This window comes from Hippocampus bargibanti, linkage group LG17 (assembly GCF_051943395.1).
Source record: "Hippocampus bargibanti isolate YZ-2025 linkage group LG17, ASM5194339v1, whole genome shotgun sequence".
NCBI classification, from domain to species: Eukaryota; Metazoa; Chordata; class Actinopteri; order Syngnathiformes; family Syngnathidae; genus Hippocampus; species Hippocampus bargibanti.
In genome coordinates, this window is record NC_142750.1 from 10,907,731 (window position 1) to 10,928,089 (window position 20,359).

General features: G+C 43.9%; 1 protein-coding gene across 1 annotated transcript; it reads right to left on the bottom strand.

Annotated features, from left to right (window-relative positions):
* Nucleotides 1-26: 26 nt before the first annotated feature.
* LOC148885706 (uncharacterized) lies at nt 27-20,201 on the bottom strand. Its single transcript, XM_089017857.1, has 43 exons — nt 20,088-20,201; nt 18,441-18,687; nt 17,228-17,398; nt 16,646-16,802; nt 16,477-16,504; nt 16,173-16,272; nt 16,034-16,078; nt 15,849-15,941; nt 15,686-15,749; nt 15,267-15,365; nt 15,008-15,151; nt 14,418-14,513; nt 14,218-14,336; nt 13,998-14,150; nt 13,550-13,723; nt 13,291-13,464; nt 13,009-13,123; nt 12,735-12,928; nt 12,535-12,656; nt 12,278-12,347; nt 12,047-12,207; nt 11,855-11,963; nt 11,046-11,177; nt 10,769-10,975; nt 10,248-10,385; nt 10,073-10,196; nt 9,832-10,003; nt 9,458-9,670; nt 8,910-9,054; nt 8,617-8,823; nt 8,406-8,510; nt 7,498-7,650; nt 7,155-7,403; nt 6,460-6,672; nt 6,175-6,387; nt 4,606-4,767; nt 4,394-4,522; nt 4,167-4,255; nt 3,909-4,032; nt 3,603-3,811; nt 3,241-3,349; nt 2,993-3,165; nt 27-2,048 (listed from the first exon to the last, which is right to left on the bottom strand). The coding sequence occupies exons 2-43, from the start codon at nt 18,603-18,605 to the stop codon at nt 1,784-1,786; spliced, it is 6,084 nt and encodes a 2,027-aa protein (XP_088873983.1). The 5' UTR covers nt 18,606-18,687; nt 20,088-20,201; the 3' UTR covers nt 27-1,783.
* Between the last annotated feature and the right edge of the window lie 158 nt (nt 20,202-20,359).

Consider the following 20,359-nt stretch of genomic DNA (forward strand, 5'->3'; position numbering starts at 1 on the left):
TTTCCCCCACGTGGTCCTAATATAATAATATAATAGAATTATAAAAATGTAATTATAACATAATTAGCAACATTAATAGTTAAATCCCCCATCAGTTGCATCCAACACTATGTGGCCATTTGTGGTATTGCGCTTATAAATGCCTTCCACCGAAGTACATATTCAGAAGTTGTTTTTGACTGAAACATGACTGAAATGTCATTGAAGCTCTTTGAGATTTGTAGCTCTTCTTAACCATATCAGCACTGGCTCTTGATATGTTCAATAAAGAATTATTTTGTTTTTCTACTTTGCTTTCAGATTGGTCCATTTGTTTGACAAAATAAAATGAGACGATACAAGTAGGAAGATGCAAATGTACTTTAATGGACTTCGGTGTTTAATTCCAAGTGCACAACTCTCAAAAACCACAACAACACGTGTCAAAATATATTCCAAATCTGTTTGTTCAAAAGCACCCGTGAACAGAGTTCTTGTTTGTGAGTATTTTCGGGGCAGAGTGTAACAGTTCAGTGTCAAAAAAATCTACTTTTAAAATTTATTTTTATTTATTTATTTTATTTATTTTTACGGTAAATTGTCTTGGACAACTATTTCACTTGGGTGGCCAACACACAGCTTTTAAAATATTTATTTTAAGTTTTTCCTTAAAGGCCAACCAACGTCTCCGGACAAGTTGTGTCCATAATTTGTAAAATGGCTTCAAATGACTTCTTCTGACTGTATTTTAATAAGATTCCACGTTTTAAGACTGGTGCTGAATATTCAGGAAGTCTTATGTTTGAGTTGGTGACGAGTCCGTACTAAAGGAACGCCCCTGACTGAAAAAAAAGACACATTGTAGCGGTCCTTCCATCACGTCAGTGTATTTTGCTGTACTTGTTTGGTCTGACAACCTCGTGTTGCACCCAAATGCCGCCAGAAGAGGGCGTCCAAGCTCCATATAAGAAATTTATCAGCCTGTGGGAACGGAGGTGGCTACAGAAAGTCACCATTTTGTGCCTCTTTTTTTGGGTGAGACATTTCCCCCCAATGTTGCTTCAAAATGGCACGAAATAAATTATTTAATCGATTGCAAACATGTATGCTTTCCTCTTCAGAACTATTTGAATCATATTCATAACTGGATGTGTAACAAGAAAGCATATTCTCCGAATCTGAAGCCATTGTTTTGATTCTCCAGCAATGCAACTTGTCTTGGCGTGACGTCACGAACTGGGGCGGACTTTCTGAAAATGCCCAATTCGCAGCTCAATTTTTTGCAGATTTTGGACACTTTAAGTCATTTTTATTGGTGTTTTGCATTTGACTAAAATATCATACTGCGTGTTTTGGGTATTTTAGATGCTATAAAACGTTTTTCTGATGAAAAAAAGTGACGTCGGTTGTCCTTTCAGTGCAAACAAAATATGATTTTCTTTGTCTTTTGACAAATATGCCATTTTTGTGAGGATGTACTGCATAATGTTTTTCGATAGAATATTTGCGTGCCAATTTATTTTTTTTAATCAAACATTGCATTTTACAGTTCCAAATCGCACTTTTGTGTCCAGGTATTTAATACTTTGGACAACACTAGCATTTTAGGGAGCACATTACACTATTTGTTACGCTTTGTGGTCAAATATTACAATTTGAAACTTAAAAATAACATGTGTCAAAAAGTGCACACAAACCTATCTAATTCCAAACACTTGCTGAATGTTTGCTGCTATTTAAGTTTTGAACGTTAAACAAGTGAAGTGCATGTCAAAGAAACAGGTGGCACTCTAACTTGTGGCAGTCACTCTTCAGGGGGGCACTCCTCTTGAACGGCGTCGGCCGGGGAGTTTCGTGCGGCAGGAGACGGCGAGCGAGCTTTCTCCTCCTCCTCGTCTTCCTCTGGGATTTCCACAGAGTTTTCCACGATGGTGTTCCTGCTCCGGCCGGAGCTTCCTCCTGTCAGTGTGCCCAAGGTCCTCATGGAACCTCCACCAAGACCGCCGATGCTGCCCCCACTACCGCTACTGCGTGGACTGGAGCCGCCAAAAGTGGCCTCGCCGCCACGCCTGTTGAGAAAGAATGTTTGGATGAAGAAGAGTGACAAGAAGGTTTGGAGTGCTGACTTCTGGAGGAAAGGTATGTGGAAATTAACACTTTCACTGCCAGACGTGCAAAAATGTGTCCACTCCAGTGCCAGGGTTTTTGTCATTGTCACTTGAATTCCAGGACCCACAGAATATTGAGTTTTAGGACAACATAAACATTTAATGCAGTGTAAAAAACATTAAACTCTCTTTCATCAAAAAAAAAAGTTAATTCCTAAATTATATGGCTCTGGAGTTATGTGATCTTGAAATGAGAGTTGCTGTACAAAATACAATTCAATACATACATATTGTTTGATATAGTGCTTCAACAACAGCTGAAGCTGGAACAAAACGCTAACATGGAAAAAAAAAGGAAATGCTGCCCCCTTGTGGAAGAGAAAATGTTGCCAGAGGCCAACGCTTTAACGGCACCTTGGCATGAAAAAAACAAAACCCGAACAAATTCGGGAATGGCGCTCTACGTCATATTCGTCCCATTCGTGAATGGCAGTGAATGAGTTAAATGTATGACTTCTCTAGACAATACATAGTGTCCTCAGACATTTAAAAGTTTGAGAAATATGATGGTTGATCTACAGTATAACTATAAAAATATAATACAGTAAAGTCTCGTTATATCGATATTCAAGGGAGTCCGAAAAAATATCGATATAACCGGGACTATCGATATATCCGACCCTGTTTGCATGTAATTTTCTCCGTGCGTGCATAGAAATAGTATCGATATATCCGATATCGATATAACGAGACTTTACTGTATCTGGTCAAATGTATCGAGAGAATTGAAACAATGGTGGTCACATTAAAAGGCTCAATAGCTCAACCATTGCAGCTTCACAATTGCATTTCATGGTGTTCACAAGTGTGCCTTCACATTCAGCTTTTCTACTGCCTCGCATCACCTGAGTTTACTCTTGAGCGCCGCCACCTCCCTGCCGAGGGTGTCGTTGGCCTCGGCCGCCTCGTCCAACTCCCTCTGCAGCTTTCTGCGCGCGGTGGCCATGCGCTGCACTTCCTCCTCCGCTTCATCCAGCTGATGCTTCAGCTGCTTCATGCGCACGTTCCCCTTCTCGGCCTGCGCACATCACAAAGGACATCACGAGTGAGCGGCACACGCTTGTTTGCGTTTGAGGTCTTCCTACGCCGTCACCTGATCTTTGAATTGGAGCGCCTGTTTCCGTTCGTCCTCCATCTGTGCACTTAAGTCCTTCAGCTTCTTCTCCTTCTGTCGCAAGTTCTTGGCGGCGGCCTGACGCTCCCTACAAGCATCCCCCTTATCGTTACATCACCACTACTGTGCCCCATCAAAGTCTAATATAATAATGAATGTGAATGAAACGAAAACTGAATAGTGTTGAATCACAATTGGAATGAATCGTATCATAAAGGGAATTGTAAGGAATGTTCACGTAATGTTTATAAATTAAGACGTTTGGCAACATTCGAGCCCACATATTACAACGCCTTTGCTTTCCCGCCCCGTGCTATTCGCTCATCTTAGTTTTTTTTTACCTGCTTTCCGCCTCCATCTGCTCTTCCAGCTCCTTCACTTTGTTCTCCAGGGCGCCGACAGACGATTTGAGCTTAGATCGACCCTGGCCTTCCATCTCCTGAACTTTCGCCTTCAATTCCCGGTTCTGCTTATCCAGCTGCTGCTTGGCCGCCTCTTTGGCCATCGACGACGCTCGTTGAGATGTCAACTCGGAGCTCAGCTGCTCCACCTTGCACGACCAAGGTAGAAAACGAGGAGTCTTTATCGAGCCGATAAAAGGTACCATTTTTCCTTCGAATCAAATGGATGGATTACCCGGACATTACCTGTTGCTGGCTCTTCCTCAGTCGCTCGTTGAGGTTGATCATGTTTGTCTGCTCCTCCTCTAGTTCTTCCTCCAAATGGGTGATCTTGGCATCCAGACGGCGCTTCTCATCAGACAGCATGCTCCTGGAACAGATATCAAGTCACGAATGGTGGCGATCATGAAAGTACAGTATTCTGAAAAAGTTGTGGATATTTGATAACTAAAAACGACAAAGCAAGTGTCCCAGATTAGAGAAAGTAGAGCGACAGGTACTCACTTCCCGGAGGAGTTACTGGCAAGCTCCTCGGCAAGCTCGTCTCTCTCCGCCTCCGCCTGCTTTCGAGCTCGTTCGGCCGCCGCTAGCATCTGAACCACACGCGTCCAGTGGAAATGCTTGATTTGAATAATTAGTTAAATGGCTAACGAGAAGTATTTCTGCTTTTACATCAGAAGCTTCGAGCACTTCCCTTTGATGGCTGATGGCGAACCTCACATCCGTCATACCTCATGTAGCTGAACCACATCAGCCTCCATGACTTTAGATTTCCGCTCGGCCTCCCTGGTGGAGGCGAGGACGTCTTTCTGGGCACTGCGAGAGTCCTCCAGCTCACGTTGGAGATCCTTCACTTGGCCCTGATGGTGCGGAAAACACAAACGAGGTCAGCAGAGGTGGGGACGAGGTGAGGAACCTGATGGGAGTGGTCAGGCCAACTGGCCTGGATCTTGCGCAGCTGCTTGAGCGCATCGTCGCGCGCCCTGTTGGTGATTTCCATCTGGTCCTCTGTGTCCTTTAGGTCGCCTTCCAGCTTCTTCTTGCTGGTCAACACCTGAGCGCGCTGCTTCTTTTCCTCCTCCAGCTCTGACTCCAGTTCACGCACCTGACAGAGGAGACATAAAAAATTTTTGTTCTCAATTTGATCTCATTCACTGCCATTCACCAATGTATTCGGGTTTTGTTTTTTCATGCTTGCGTGCCGATAAAGTTTTTTTCTTTTACACAAGAGGGCAGTACTTCCCTATTTCCATGTTAGCGCTTTGTTCCAGCTTCAGCTGTTGTTAAAGTGCTATCTAAACCAATATGTACATATTGCATTGTATTTTGGACAGCCGCGCTCATTTCAAGCTCAAATAACTCCAGACCCATATGATTTTGGGATTAACTTTTTTTTCTGATGAAAGAAGAGAGTCTCAGGCAGGGGTCTCCAAAGTCGGTCCTCGAGTGCCGCTGTCCTGCCTGTTTTCCAGCTCTCCCAGGAGCAACGCACCTGATTCAAATCATCAGGACCATTTTGATGCTGCTTCATAACTGGCTGATGAGCTGATCATTTGAATCAGGTGTGTTGCTCCTGGGAGAGCTGGAAAACAGGCAGGACAGTGGCCCTCGAGGACTGACTTTGGAAACCCTTGGTCTAAGGTTTTGATAGAGATTAGACAGAAAAAGAAGTTATCATATGTAAAAGTTTCATGCTGTTGTGTGCTTAGTCAACACTTGTGACTCAATATACAATTGAAGCACAGACAACCTGCGGTCAATCAGGTCAACAGACACAGTAAGTTAAACGGTCAGCTTCACAGGAGTAATTTAGGACTTGGGGAACTCCTTATCACAGGAGCAATTTAGGACTTCAAACTCCTTATCACAGGAAGAGGTCATTAGCCAGGTTACAAGCTTATCAGTTCATGGAAAACACAATGTTTTATTGCTTCCAGCTGTTGGTGCTTAGAACGTGCAGAGGTGTGGAATTATAATCAAGAAAACTATGTTTTACCAATGTATCACTTTAATTTGCATGTACTTTCAATGAATAGCTTGGCAGAGGGGTGCAGAATTCAGATGTATGTCAAGGAGGACTGCGTTTCCTGCCGGCAGTAGGGACAATCTTTCTGGTTTGTCCACAGTGTCTGACTGTCATATCTCTGACAGGTTTCTAACTTTGTATTGAATGTTTCTGTAGTCCTAAAACTCAATATTTTGTGGGTCGTGGAATTCAAAAGACAATGACAAAAACACTGGCACTGGAGTGGACCCTTTTTTTGCACGTCTGGCAGTCAATGAGTTAATAGATGCACAAAAAAACGGATTTATAATTTCAAGCATTTTCCACATTTTTCCACATCGCCCCTCAAAACTTGATGTTCAATTAATTTTCCCATTGTTTCATCACCTCAACCAAAACATATTTGTTCTCACAATGTCCATGTTTTTTTAAACAAGACTACGATTTCCTGGTTTAATGAAAAGAACAAAATTGCATCACACAAAAAAAAACAATGAATGGCTCCACCTGCTTGAGGAGCTGCTTCCTCTTCTCTTCGCCAGCTTCCTCACGACCCTGCAGGTCTCTCTCATGCTGAGCTTTGAGGGCCTGACTGTTGACCTCGAGCCGCAGCTTGGCGTCATCTGCCAACTGCAGCTCGTCCTCCAGTTCTTCCACGTGGGCTTTCATCTCCTCCACCACAGCCTCGAGGCCACGCTTAGCCTTCTCCAAGTCATGGACCTGAAGGCGCAGATGATGTGCATCAATCAAAAGTATGATCACTCCACAAGCTGTGGCCTTGTGGTGACTTACGCTCCGTCCCACATCGTCTTTGGAGCTAATGAGGTCCTCCATCTCAGCTCGTAGGGTTTTGTTGGTCTTTTCAGAATCCTCCAGAGCATCCTGGTTCTCCTCTAGAGCCCGGGATAGAGCCAATAACTTGGTCTCCTTCTCTCTCACCTCTGCCTCGGATCGATCCCGCTCCTCGGCAAACTTGCAGGACACCGCTCGTTCCTCGGCCAGCATCTTACGAACATTGCAGAAGAGGAACTGTCAAGTTAATAATACGAAATGGACAAGTATGCAAAGTCTCTGTTTGACCTTTAGCCAGCATAGGTATAGAGTATGCAGGTGATGTGTAGCAAGGAGAGTCCATTGATAATGGCATGAACAGTGGAGTTCTGGACCGTTTAGGCCAATTTTCATTTCAGCGTGAAAGGACAGATGTCTTGATGGGTGTGATATGTTACACTTAAACTGCATATCACATTTTCTGAAGATAATGAAGAGGACAGAACCCAAAAACTTTCCTTGAGGAACATCAGATTTTATTCAAGAGTGGTAGGTTCTGAGCATTTTGAGTTGGATAAATTAAGATTAACCACTGACATATAATCCTAGCCGTGAGAGAGAGGTGTGGCTGACAAATATGAAAGCACCTCTTTCAAGGAAGATTATCTGGGAGAGGGTATCGACAATATTTCAGAGTCCAGAATCCGCAAGCTCACCTGATCAAACTTCTTCTGCTTCTTTTCCAGGTTGGAGACAAGCTGCCTCTGTCCATCCAGGTCTGTGAGGACGTCCTCAAGCTCCTGCTGCACTCTGCTGCGGCTCTTGTCCAGCTTGTCGTAGGCCGAGGCCTTCTCCTCATATTCATTGTTAGCCGCCTCCAAGTCTCGCAGTATACGCTTCTTACCTTCCTCCAGCATTTCCACCGAGCCTAAGGACTCATCCAGCTTCTTTTTGCAGTCCGATAGCTGATGGTAGGCAGCAGAAGTGGTTATGTCCAAATTCAAGTCATCCAAAATGCAAATGATCTTTGGTGAGACTTTCATGCATGAGGTTCCTGACCTGAATGTTGAGGCTGGAAACCTGCCTCTCCAAGACCCGCTTGGCCTCAGTTTCCTCCTCCAGCTGCTCCGTCAAATTGATCCGGTCTTCCTCCATCTGCCGTAGACGTCCCGCCACATTGAGCTTCTGACGCGTCTCCTCGGCCATTAGCTCCTGCAGGATCACCCCCCAGAAAAGAAGATTGGAATCAACAACACCCATAAACTCAGCAGTCTATTAGCTCAGGTGCGAAGTGGCTTTATTTTTTATTTACTGTAGCTACAATTGTTTTTGTTACAGTTAAAGAGTCTTGTTACCTGCGTGTTGACTATTGAAATTTTGGTGAGGTTATTTCAAACGTAGCTAGATTGCATTGTAAAAAATTGTGAGAACTTTGATGATACAAAGAACAGTATTACCTTAAGGTACACTTCAGGTACACATTTTTGGGTTAACTTAGCTATGTCAATTCCTTTTTTCAATGTTGGTTTATTCACAATTTAGAAAACATTGCATATAAAGTGACAAACTATGTCTTTCAGCTCATTGTTAGGTGATTTAGTTGGATGTAGAGAGGACAAGCGGTAAAGAGAAGGGTCAGAGTTTCAACTAATACGAACTAAAACAAAGTAAACTAAAGAATGCTTTTGAAGTAAACAGAAGGACTTTGTTCGAGTTAAATAATGAGAAACCTGTGTTTGCTACATGTAATTAATTCAGGTCTTTTATTTATAATTAAGATGTGCTGTCTTGTTGCGAAATTATCGAACCAATATGTCTGTTAGCTTTTGTCTTAGCTATCTTTGTTGCATTTAGTTTCTATACTTTGTTGTAGCTAAATACATGCTCTTCATCACCTACAAGCAATTACTTTTTCTTTGTTTTCAATAATACAACGCTGTACTACATTTGACACAAGGGTCTTTCACCTTAGTGTCTTGGAGCTGTGAGGACAACCCAGAAACATCTTTACTCAGCTTGATGTTCTTTCCTTCTGCTTCATTCAGAAGACTGCTCATGTTTTCCAGCTCGACCTTGAAGACCACAACACAAGAGTGCCGTTATGTAAACTGTTCTGGTTTAGTCTATAATACCCAAGAATGGTGAGGTTTGATTGTGTGTCCATTTATTCTGACATACGGTCATCTTGGAGACTTTCTCCCCAAGTTCATTTCTCTGCCTTTCACTCTCATTGAAACGAGTGTTGACGTCATTCAGATGAGCGTCGACTTTCTTCTTCTTGTGCTCTATTTCCTGCTTGACGGCAGCTAAGGAACGCAAGTCGGCACTCAGGTCTGAAGACTCCTTCTCGAGGGCCTGCTTGGATTTCTCCAGGCCTGCTCGAACCTGACGGAGGCCATTTCACACCATTTATGACATGCACAAACAATTCAAACGTTTTGTGTGGCATAACAATGGCGGTAGGTGTTTACTCTCTTCGCCTGTTCCAGCTGCTCAGAGAGTTCCTCCACCACCTGACTGTGCTTTTGCCTCAGGTCTTGGATTTGGGCCTCGTGACTGCGGCCCTCCTCCTCCATGGCCTTTTTCAACATGGCCACCTCCTGCTCACGCCTTGCTCTGGTGGACACAATCAGGAGCCACATAGTTGAGCCAGACCACCAAATCATGGAATGTCTACATAGATGCAGTTGACTAGCTCAACCCAACTCAACTTGTATTTGCTGAGCACAGCCGGCCCTGCATACAAAGTGCTGAATACACCCTGTGGTATAAATTAAATTGCCTTCTACACGACAGCTACCTACTGTAAGTCTGGTTCTCCAGAACACCTATCTATATGTCTCCTCCCTCCAATACTCGTGGCTCAAATGATCAGCTCATCTGTAAACCCTGAGAAGCCGAATAATGATCCTAATAATTTGAATTGGGTGTGGTGGAAGAGGGAGACATCCAAAAAAGGCTGGATGGAACCTCCCAAGGACTTGACTTGGGAAGCTCCATTGTACGACCACAGACTGACCGAAGCTCCTGCTGTGCTGCAGTTGTGTCCAGGCTGTCCTCTAGCTCAGAACGCAGGGCGTTGAGCTCCTCCCCAAGGTCCCGCCTGGCCGCCTCCACCTTGGCTCGGGCCCCCCTCTCAGCCTCCAGATCCTCCTGGAGCTCGGACAACAAGCTCTCCAGTTCCCGGACCTTTTTCACTGCAAGGCCACGCTGGTTGGTCTCCTCATCCAAACTGTGCAAGACCACATTTGCCTTAGATCTCCAGGTAAGATGAACTGGTCTTACTGCCTTTGTAGACCAAGGCTTGTCAAAGTTTTGAGCTTCAGGCATACCATATTTCCAAGGAATCCCAATTTGTGGTTTACGGAGCCAATTTGAGTAGAACCATCTTACCGGGCCTGCATAGCCTGCAAATCATCTTCCTTGGCAGCCAGCTGCGCGCGGAGTTCAGCTAGTTGTGCCTGAAGGTCAGCCAACTGCTCATGGAGCTCCGCCAGTTCGGCCTCCAACTTTCTTTTGGCCTTCTCCATGTCAAGACGACCCTTCTCCTCCTTCTTGTAACGCACTGGACACAATGGAGGAAGAAAACATTTCAACACAGTCGTTGAAGGAAAAACTGCTTCTGGAGACTCACCCTCCAGATCAGAGATCATAGACTCATGCTTGGCCTTCAGCTTGGTTAAGTTCTTTGACTTCTCTTCCTCCTCAGCCAGGTTAGAGTTTAAATCTGCCATCCGTTCCTCCAGAATCTTTCGCTCCTAGAAAGGCTTTTTTAACATATTTATGTAACAATATAATAATCTTCCTACCTTCTGCAATTTGTTGTTCTGGTCCTCCATGAGCAGAACGTCCTCCTCCAGTTTCTTCACCTTTCCCTCCACGGCAACCTTCTCCATCTGCAGCTTCTGACGAGCATCTTCTTCTTCCGCCAAGTGGGCCTCCATGGTCTGCAAAAAAAAAATCAGAAATACAACAGAATAAAAACACACAGAATATAACAAAAAGTATGACTAAAGATTGAAATGTATGTTTTTTTTAATCATTACTATGAGATAACGCGAATAAATAATACAGATCTCAATACACATATTAAAACTTGCAATATTTTTCTTTTCATGACTTTGCGGGTGCACATTGGCATTATCATCGAACTGATGTTCCTCACCCGTTTGTAGTTGCTTGTTGCGAGTCAGAATTCATCTGGTTCAATTGAAAAGGCTCCATTGACCAGTTATTATATCATATACTATTTGTTATTGTTACTGAAACGTTGCTCTGTATAAACTATTAAAAAAATGTTATTGTCATTTGTGCTTGAGCGATAACTAACCTGCAGCTGATGTTCCATATCCTTCCTTTCCTGCTGCAGAATGGTGCTGCGCTCTTCCTCCTCTTCCAGCCGGGCCTCCATCTCGTGCAGCACCTCCTCCAGCTCCTGCTTTTTTGCCTCCAGGCGCACCCTCATCTCCTCAGCCTCGGCATACAATTCGATCTCAGCGTGGAGTTTGCTCTCTAGCTGGGCTCTTTCCTCCATAAGCTGTGCACCAAAAGCGCACCCATTCTCACATAAGGACATTTTTTAAAAGAAAGTCTACGAAGGTTCATACCTGCGTGTGTTTCTGGGTGATGTCCTTGAGCTCCGCCTCCTTCTTGGCCGCCACTTCCTTTGCCACCTTGAGTTCCTCATCCTTCTGGCCCATTTCTTCCTCTTGGCGGGTGACCTGCAGCAGGGGCTTTACCTGGACGAGGCACCAAACAATAATTAAAATGGAAGATTTCTTCAAAAATCAAGCAGCAACACCATACCCCCAATGCAGACAAGCCAGTCACAGCACTGAACAATATAAGAGCCAGATGACTACAGGTGCTGAAAATATTTCTGTGCAGTCTGCAAAGTCATCGAAAGACATCAAAAATCAACAGGTTCACTTTTATCTGCATCCAAGTAAGAATTTAACTTCTATTACTGTAGTTCCCTAAAAATGCTAATCTGTTGCTAAACTATGAATATCTTGATCATATGAATCCACAAGCGTGGCTTTCATCTGCTCCAAGATACGCAACATACCCATCTGCCAAATACAGTTACAAGTTGATGGTGGTGATAATTTAAGCTAAAGAGGCAATGTTTTTCTGCTATATTTTTGTTATGACTAAAACCATTTTGTTTACTGAGGTAATCAATGCACTATTGTGATGCGTAAACATGTGGTGGTTGTTAGCTCGTTAACCAAAATGCTTAAAACATTACACCACTAACTAGGTAACCCAAAAAGTTTATCTAAGTTCTTCTGATTGATTTTTTTTATGTGAACTAACAAAACACATAATTTCATACTAGCTAACACTGTTACTCTTGTGACACCAAGAAATAAAATGGGCATAGCAACACCTTAAAACATAGCGAGCCTCAAACCTTGGTGAAGAGCCTCCACCACTGCCAATTCTTTAGTTTGAGGTAGCAAGCGCAGTTCCTCTGGATCACCTTCATGGCACTAAGCTGTTGCTGACGTTTGCTGAATGCCCTACCATATGAAAATAAAAACTTAATCTTGATTCGGTACAGCCACCCATTGAGTACTACTACTAGTACTTCTTTCTATCGTACTTGCGGGCCAGGAAGCCTCGAGCTTGAGCCTGGAAGGAGATGATGATCACGGTGAGTTTGAGGTCTCGCTCTTCTTCCAGCTGAGCCAACACCCCCGTCCTGAAGAACATCTTACTCTGGCCGATGCGATACAGGTTGGGGTCGAGATCCAAATGCTTCACCTGGACAGCAACAATAACAGTCATCTATAGGAAAGAGGCTTTGCGGTTGCAAGATATATCTTCATTTTACCATCAAACAGCATGCCTGCTTTCCATCCATGAAGCCCTTTGGGATGGCGTTGGCCGCCAGGATCTCGTACCTCACACACAGAGGAAAAATATGTACTTAAAACACGATAGATAGATAGATAGATAGATGTGATAAACAACAATTGGAACAATAAGCTCAAGAAAACCAAAACAAGAATAAGCAACAAGAGCACAAAACACAAAAATAACAGCAAGAAGGAAAGGAAGGATGTTAAAAACAAAAAAAAAAACAAGTACCTCTGTCTAAACTCCTGAAATACGATGCGGTTTGGGAATCCCTGCCTGCAGATCCTGATTCCCTCAAGCACACCGTTACACCTCAGCTGCTCCAGAACCAGGTTGGCATCCATCTTACCCGCCTGGGGTAGCCCAAACATTCATTCAGTGCCCAGTGTACAGGCGTATGAATATACATGTGAAAAGGGTGTATTGTGTACCCTCTTCTCATGGTTGGGGATGATGCAGCGCACAAAATTAGGTTGTGTGTTGTGTAATGTCGTCATCAGCTTCCCCAGGGACTCCTTGTACAGCTGGCCCACTGTACGAAACATTCCCTTCTTGGACTTGGTGGAGGTGGGCGCTGAGCTATCTGACATCTTGGCCATGGTCTCCAGGCCCACCACTCGATCCACTGATAAGGGGAAAGAGACAGCGGGAAGGAGTCAGATGCCTCAGGAAGCTCAAATGGGGCAAGAGTTATAGAAGACCGACCGTCCTTCCACAGCTCCTGGATGAAGTTGCTGGAGGAGTTGCTAAGTAGGGCGGTCACGTTGTCGTTGAGGGGATCCATGTTCTTGGTCAACCAGCTTGCTGCGTTGTAGTCCACCTGTAGCTCATTATGTCAACGAATGTGGTTAGGAGACAAGCCTCGCTGAGATTACCAGAGTTGCGCACATTGCAAAAAAAGTGCAAACTAGCTCAGGAACATAGAACCATAATTAGTGTCCTGTTGGTTTATTATCAAAAAGTCATCTTTTGCCTTATTGTGCTCACCTTTCCTGCATAGTGCACAACAGTGAACATCAGCTTGTCTTTGTGCTGTTTGGGTTTGGTGAACTTGACATGGCTGGCATGCGTGTTCAACAGCTTGTCCACGAATGAGATGTCTGTGGCTTTGGGAAACCAGCACTCTTCATCCAGCAGGGCCAGGATGCCTGGCGGGTTGTTCTAGAACACCAGTGTTTGCTTTCAATAATGGAATATTACATTGATGCCGAAATAAAAACTAAACTAAACAAATGCTGGTCCCGACCCCCCTCTCGATGAGCTCGATGCAGGGCTGCAGGTCCAAGCCGAAATCGATGAAGTTCCACTCGATACCCTCACGCTTGTACTCCTCCTGCTCCAGGATGAACATTGTGTGGTTGAAGAGCTGCTGCAGACGCTCGTTGGTGTAGTTGATGCACAGCTGCTCAAATGAGTTGTCCTGGGACGCACCAACGGAAGACCAGCATCACAAAGAAAGAAAAGTGAAAGAATATTTTTTCTTGATAACAAACTTCTGTTCCACTGCTCTGTCACTTTCTCAGGAACGTACTGAAAATTAGTGTGTTGCTTTGCAGGTCTAATTACTGTGTGTGCCCTGAAATTGTGTAATTTCCCCCCCCTGAAATGTCAGTTTTTGGGTCACTTGGTTCCATTAAAAAAAAAAATTCTGGAGCCATGTATAATTGTAATTTTCCATGACTGTTGCCAGTCACCTCAAAAATCTCAAATCCAGCGATGTCCAAGATCCCCAGGAAGGATGAAGAATGCCTTTTGCTCTTGTCCAGAGTCTTGTTGACCCGGGCCAGGATCCAGCGAAAGAGGCGCTCATACATGGCTTTAGCCAGTGCCTCTATCGCAAAGTCGGCCTGTTGGAAAGCAAAAGAATACGACAGGTTCCTTCCTCGAGTTCAAATGGTGTGTTGTATCTTGCACCTGCTGCTTGGTCTGAGCCTTCTGAACTACTTCCCGCCCCACTTTGATCCTGGGTGTCAGGAAGGCTCTTGTGAAGTCAGTCACATTGATGCCTTGCAAGTGGCACACCTTCTGGGCAGCTGAAAGTAGTATGAAAAGTCAAGAAAGTCTTTTGTTTTCCTTGAGAATATAAGTGAGAGTCTGAGGAATACTTAAAGTACCTGTGTTGTCCGGCATAGTTGCCTGCTCCGTGTTTCGCTCTTTCTCAAACTTGACATTGCCCAGATGGAGAACGGTAGACACCACCTTCAACATCCCTGCAGAAGCCAACAGTAAAGTCATATTCAAGGTGAATATATCAGAATATTTCACGCCACTGGGATGTCAAAACCTGGAATTCTGTTTCTTAGTCGCCAGGGCCCACATTCAAAAGTTTAGTGGGCTTTAGAACCCAAGACACCAGTTGGGATTGTCTTGCTCAATGGAATCTCTATAGCACTTGGGAACTACACAGCTGCCATCTGTCATTTAATATTCCTTGAACCTTGAGAAATATTTGATACCACTAGGTATCAGATCCTGAAGTTGTTCTTTGAAGTCATATGAGGGGGTACCTGAGAGCTAAACGCAAGCACTACCAAAACTGCCTAGCAACATGCTAAATATAATTTGAAAGTCAGACCAGAATGGAGCCGTCCTTCATTGGAAAATAATTTGACCGAACTCACTAATATATCTGGACACCGGACTCCTCACAAAAAAAGGATAGATTGCTGTGGAGATGGACGAGAAAGATCCTAGGGTTCGGTACCAATTCTCTCTTCCTCCGTGAAGCCCATGATCTCCATGGCCTCCAAAGTTTCCTCAAACAGCTCGTCATCCTCGATACCGGAAACCTCCACGTGTCCCGCCACCAGGAAACGGTAACTGCTGAATCCCTCCAGAAGAAGCTCCTCTGTAAACACACAAACCAATACTAATCAAATCGACCTTGAGATGAGGCTCAACAGGATGACTTGAAACTTTTTACGGGCAGAAAACTACTCCAGTCGACTTGCTTGTCAGTTCACCTTTCATTTTGTCTTTGGCTCCGGCCACCATGTAATAGAAGATGTGGAAGGCTCGCTCTGTGTTAGCCTGACGGATGCAACGAGACTTTTCCAGCAGGTCTGATCTGGTCAAGAAGAACTGAAATGATGTTTAATACCAAAACAAAACAACACATTGTACATCGCTCTAAATTATACAACATATTTTTTGGTCAGTCACTCAAATCGTTACAAACGAGGATGAGGGCCAGGTTTGAATGAATACACATTTTTTCCAGATACATATAATTTTGATCAGCCCCTCCCATTGTGATTTGTAAAAATTCCAAAACATATGAATACAAACTTTGCAGGATCTTTTTGCTATTTACGTTGGGAATCCTGGCCCTGTAGCGCAATACCACATATCTTGACAATGTACGCGCAAGCCATAAGGATACACGTGTCAATGTTTGCGCCAACCAGATAGCCGGTCACGTCAAAGTTCAGCTTGATGAACTTTCCCTATGGACACAAGCGGGTCACATGACATCTTTAATTACTGAGGGCACTCCCCGTCAAAATTGTGGCGAGTGTCAACTTACGAACTGATTGACAATTTACAAATCGTGACGAGTTGTCATTCTTGATGGTCTTGGCATTGCCGAACGCCTCCAGAATGGGGTTCGCCTGCAGCAACTGCTTCTCCAGCTCTCCCTGTGGGGACAGGTGCAAACTGCATCATCAGCTCTGTGGAAACTTAATTTACCGGTATCATTCAGGTTTTTCTTTTTTTAATTTATACTCACGTAGGCCAGTGATCCCGGGGCTTGCTGCGTTTGCTGTTGTGCTGGCTGTAGAAAATATCAAAAGAACATTGCTTGTTATAAATGAAGATGGAGCACCCCAGGGCTTTCTTTTTGATCCTGTGTTATTCATGAAACTCACAGGATTTGCTTCCTTTTTCCCTTTGTGTGATGAAGCCACAACAGCCAGGTACTGGATCACCTTCTTGGTGTTTTCCGTCTTGCCCGCTCCGGACTCTCCACTTGGTGTTACCAGAAAAACATGCATTTTCATATACATTTGTGTCAGTAAACGCCTTTGGTGATTCTCAATGAGATGCGATGACGCCAGTTTCAAATGTCTTTTAGGAGTTCTCAAAATTGAAATTTCGATGTGACTGTTTTGCCAGTGTGGCTTGTGTGTCGCTTATACTGCCATTCGGTATGTGTGTGTGTGTACGACTCACGTGCAAAGGATGGACTGATCCTCGCGGTCTGTGGAGGGAAATCAAGCAGAACAGACCAAAGATGAGCCAGCAGAGATTAGCGGGAATAACAACAACACCGCGCCTGCTCTGCTGCATCCATGTAAGGCCACGATGAAGACGAAAAGAAAATTCAGGAAAGGCTGCTGACCTTGCATCATGTTCCTGTAGGCATTGTCGGTGATGGAGTAGATGTGTGGTGGGACTTCATGGCGCTTTTTACCCTTGTACATGTCGATGATCTTCTCCGAGTAGATGGGCAACATCTTGTAAGGGTTGACCACCACACAGAAAAGGCCAGAGTACGTCTGCGAAGACCAGCCACAACACGTAAACGCAACCCCAAGATTCTCCACTGAGAAGATGATTCAAAACAAGACCGGTGTGGAGCTAAGCTTGGCATGATGTGCTCATATAAGGACTTGGAGGAACGGCACGAGCGCAGACCTTCAATCTTATTGACACAGTTAAACATAAGCCGGTTGATCCTCGCCCCAATCTTCCACTCCAAAAAAAAACCCATTGAAGTGTGCATCTTTTCAAGAAGTCAAATATTTCAGAAATGAAATGTTGATAGTTGGACAAAAAAGGCCTTATAATTTAAGACGCAATTAGTAATAGGGGACAAATATACCTTATCTTAAAAATCTAGTCATATTTTGAGAAAAGAAATTGTAAAGGAATGATGTATTATTTTAAGAGCCATTGTCATTTAGGATGAATGGTCACGTACATAAATGAGACTGGAGAAGTATCTCTCTCGCAGGTTCTGAAGGACCGAGGCCTCATTGAGGAAAGTGAGGGCTGCCATGTCCTCCACCTTGCTGAACTTGGGTGGGTTCATCTTCTGGATGTCCTCCTTGTTCACCGTCGCTTTGCGCCCATTGGACAGCTCCACCAGCACCTGCAAGCGAGCGCAAACGCAACACACGCATGCAAGATGTGTGGTGAGAAATATTGCTTCATATTTTTGGAGTAAAAAAAATGCTCTCATATTGTGTTTTTTTTTTTTTTACTTTCAAGATCATCACTTTCAGGACAACCGACACCATTTTTTTGTTTTCTAACTGACATCAGAAAAACGTTTTATAGCATCTAAAATATTAGAATATTTTTAGTCAAATGAAAAACACCAATAAAAATGAGTTAGTGTCCCAAATCTACTTCAAAATGACCCCGGAATGCTGAGTTTCAGAAGGTCCCGCCCCCCTTGTTTGTGACGTCACGCCAGGAAGTCTTGCCTTGCTGTAGAATCATAACAATGGCTTCAGATTTGGAGAAGATGCTTTCTTGTTACTCATCCAGTTATGAATATGATTCAAATAGTTCTGAAGAGGAAAGCATAAATGTATGCAATCGATTAAAGAAGTCCTCCCATATCAATTCGAGCCATCAGGACTCCAATGTAGCGTCCCAGAAAATGCACAAGATGGCGCCCAAGCACCGTTGGAAATGGGCTGATTTGTCTGCTGGGAATTTGTGTGAACTCGTTTCAAATAGTAGTCTTGGTGCAACACACGATTCACCATCGTGTTATTTATGTGTTTTCCTTCTAATTTTGCCATCAACACGGATCAACACGAAGTTTTCAGACCAATCAAAGTACCCAAAATGCATTGTGTGTCGCTTTCTCGGTCAGGGGCGTTCCAGACGTGACGTCATGTCAGGCATCGTCATCAACTCGAAAACAAGACTTCCTGAATCTTCAGAGCGAGTCTTAAAACATAAAATATAGCTATATGCCGTTGAATCTTTGTAAAATACACTCAGTAGAAGTCATTTGAAGTGATTTTACAAATTATGGACACAACTTGTCGGGAGGCGTCGGTTGTCCTTTAATTTTCAGAGTAAAATGGATATTGTGGCTTCAATTTCGTGTCAGTCAAAATATCAATGTCATGACTGTCACTTGATCATAAAATTAAGAAAACAATGCTTGGTCCCACCTCATCGCCCTTCTCTTCCTTGATGCTGGCGGCCTCAAAGCCTTCCTTCTCAGACGGTATCCATATCATCTTTTTGGCCGCCCAATCAGCCTGCGCGACACCACTGTTACGAAAGTCGTTCTGCAGGAACAGGAACTTGCTGTCATCCGCCGCTGGGTCCGCCATATCCACAACGTGCGTGTTAAAATGGTCACTGCTGCCTGGATTGGATTCTGTCGCTTGGAATGGAGTTCGATTTGCGTCTGGCCTGGGGACACCAACACAACAATCTATTTATTTTAGATAAATTAGACATTTTCTAGAAAACTACATGTAAAAATTCTGTATTTTCAAAATAAAATAACTTTGTTTCCATTGAAAAATTGTACACCTTAAAAAAAGTTTTTCACATGCATTTTTTTGTGGAGGAAACTAATTTCTTTAAATACAGTAATCATCATCAAAAATGACCCGGTAGTCGAGTGGTTAGCACACTGGCTTCACAGTGCAGAGGTCGCTGGTTCGTGTCCCGGTCCGGCCTCGAGTTTGCATGTTCTCCCCGGACCTGTGTGGGTTTTCTCCGGGTCCTCCGGTTTCCTCCCACACTCCAAAACCATGCATGGCAGGCAGATTGAACATCGATGGAATTGTTTCATTGCAAATTAGAATCCGAACAACAACCTAGGTGTGAGAGTGATTGTTGTACGTCTTTGTGTGCCCTGCGATTGGCTGGCAACCGGTGCAGGGTGCCCCCCGCCTCGTGCCCAAAGACAGCTGAGATAGGCTCCAGCACTCCCCGGGACCCTACTGAGGAATAAGCGGTACGGAAAATGGCTGAATGGATCATCAGAAATGCTGATTTAAAAATATATAAAAACGAAGCATTTTTAGAGACCAAAATGTTGAGGAAAAAACATATTAAGACCAAAGGTTACACCTTTGCAAGAAAAAAAGTTCACATTTTCAAGTGAGACAAATGAATAATCTTGAGAGAATAGAATGAAAAACAATCTCCTAAAACTAAGACCTATTTTTAAATGCCTATCTTACTGATGGAACAGCATATTAAAACCATGGAAACGCTTCCTGATATAAAATGTCCCTAAAAACGCTTCTAATTTTACTGTAAGCCTTGATGCATTTCCACAGCACGCTATTTACTACCTTCCTCCGTGGTAGGCACAATGAGGCACTCTACGCCTTGACCTCCCGTTGCAGAGTCGCCAAAAAGCCAGAAAAATCACAACGAGAATAATGCAGACGTGCCCTGCTGGGATGCCCATGTTTGGCAGACCCCTTTTTGTCTCCTGCTAACCCGCCGATGGCCGATGAGCACCTTGTGCCCGCTATGCTACCTTATAAGGCGCGGCAAACTCTGTGTCCAGCCAAGCTTGCCGTTTACACCAAAACGCTGATTGTGACGCCACGCGGGAACTGGCAGCGACTTATGTGGATATTTTTGTAGCATTGTTTTAGTAGCATTCTATTTTTGTAGCATTCTTTGTAGCAATTTTTTTTCTCTCATTGTCTCATCTTAAAATGGTGTTCACAATCAGAAATTAAACCTATAAAGGGTTTTCATTTTTAAAATAATTGTTTATCTTACAATCATCTGAAGTCGGTCAATTATGAAGTTTGGAGAAAGGTGTAGAGTAAAATGCAACTCACTGTACTCAGGTCGGGTGGCCTCCTCGGAGCAGGATGATGGATGAAAGCTCGTTGCCAAACGAGACAGTGTGATCACAGTTGGTGGACACCACTGATGAGGAGAATGAGGACGATGGAGAAGACGGCGAGGAACTTACTCCTCCTCCATCTCCAACCCCCCTACCCCTCCCCTTGCTCCACAAGTCTGAGACTGACACCTCGGTCTGGAACAGGACCACCAAATTGGGAAACAAAGTCCAAATTTGGCAGCAACTTAAAAATTCCATTCAATT

Coding starts and splice junctions, on each gene's coding strand:
- LOC148885706 (XM_089017857.1), bottom strand. CDS start 18,605: ATGGCGGACCCAGCGGCGGATGACAGCAAGTTCCTGTTCCTGCAGAAC. Junction 17,399..18,440: donor AGGAAGAGAAGGGCGATGAG/GTGGGACCAAGC, acceptor GCTCGCTTGCAG/GTGCTGGTGGAGCTGTCCAA. Junction 15,750..15,848: donor ATGACAACTCGTCACGATTT/GTAAATTGTCAA, acceptor TTGTGTCCATAG/GGAAAGTTCATCAAGCTGAA.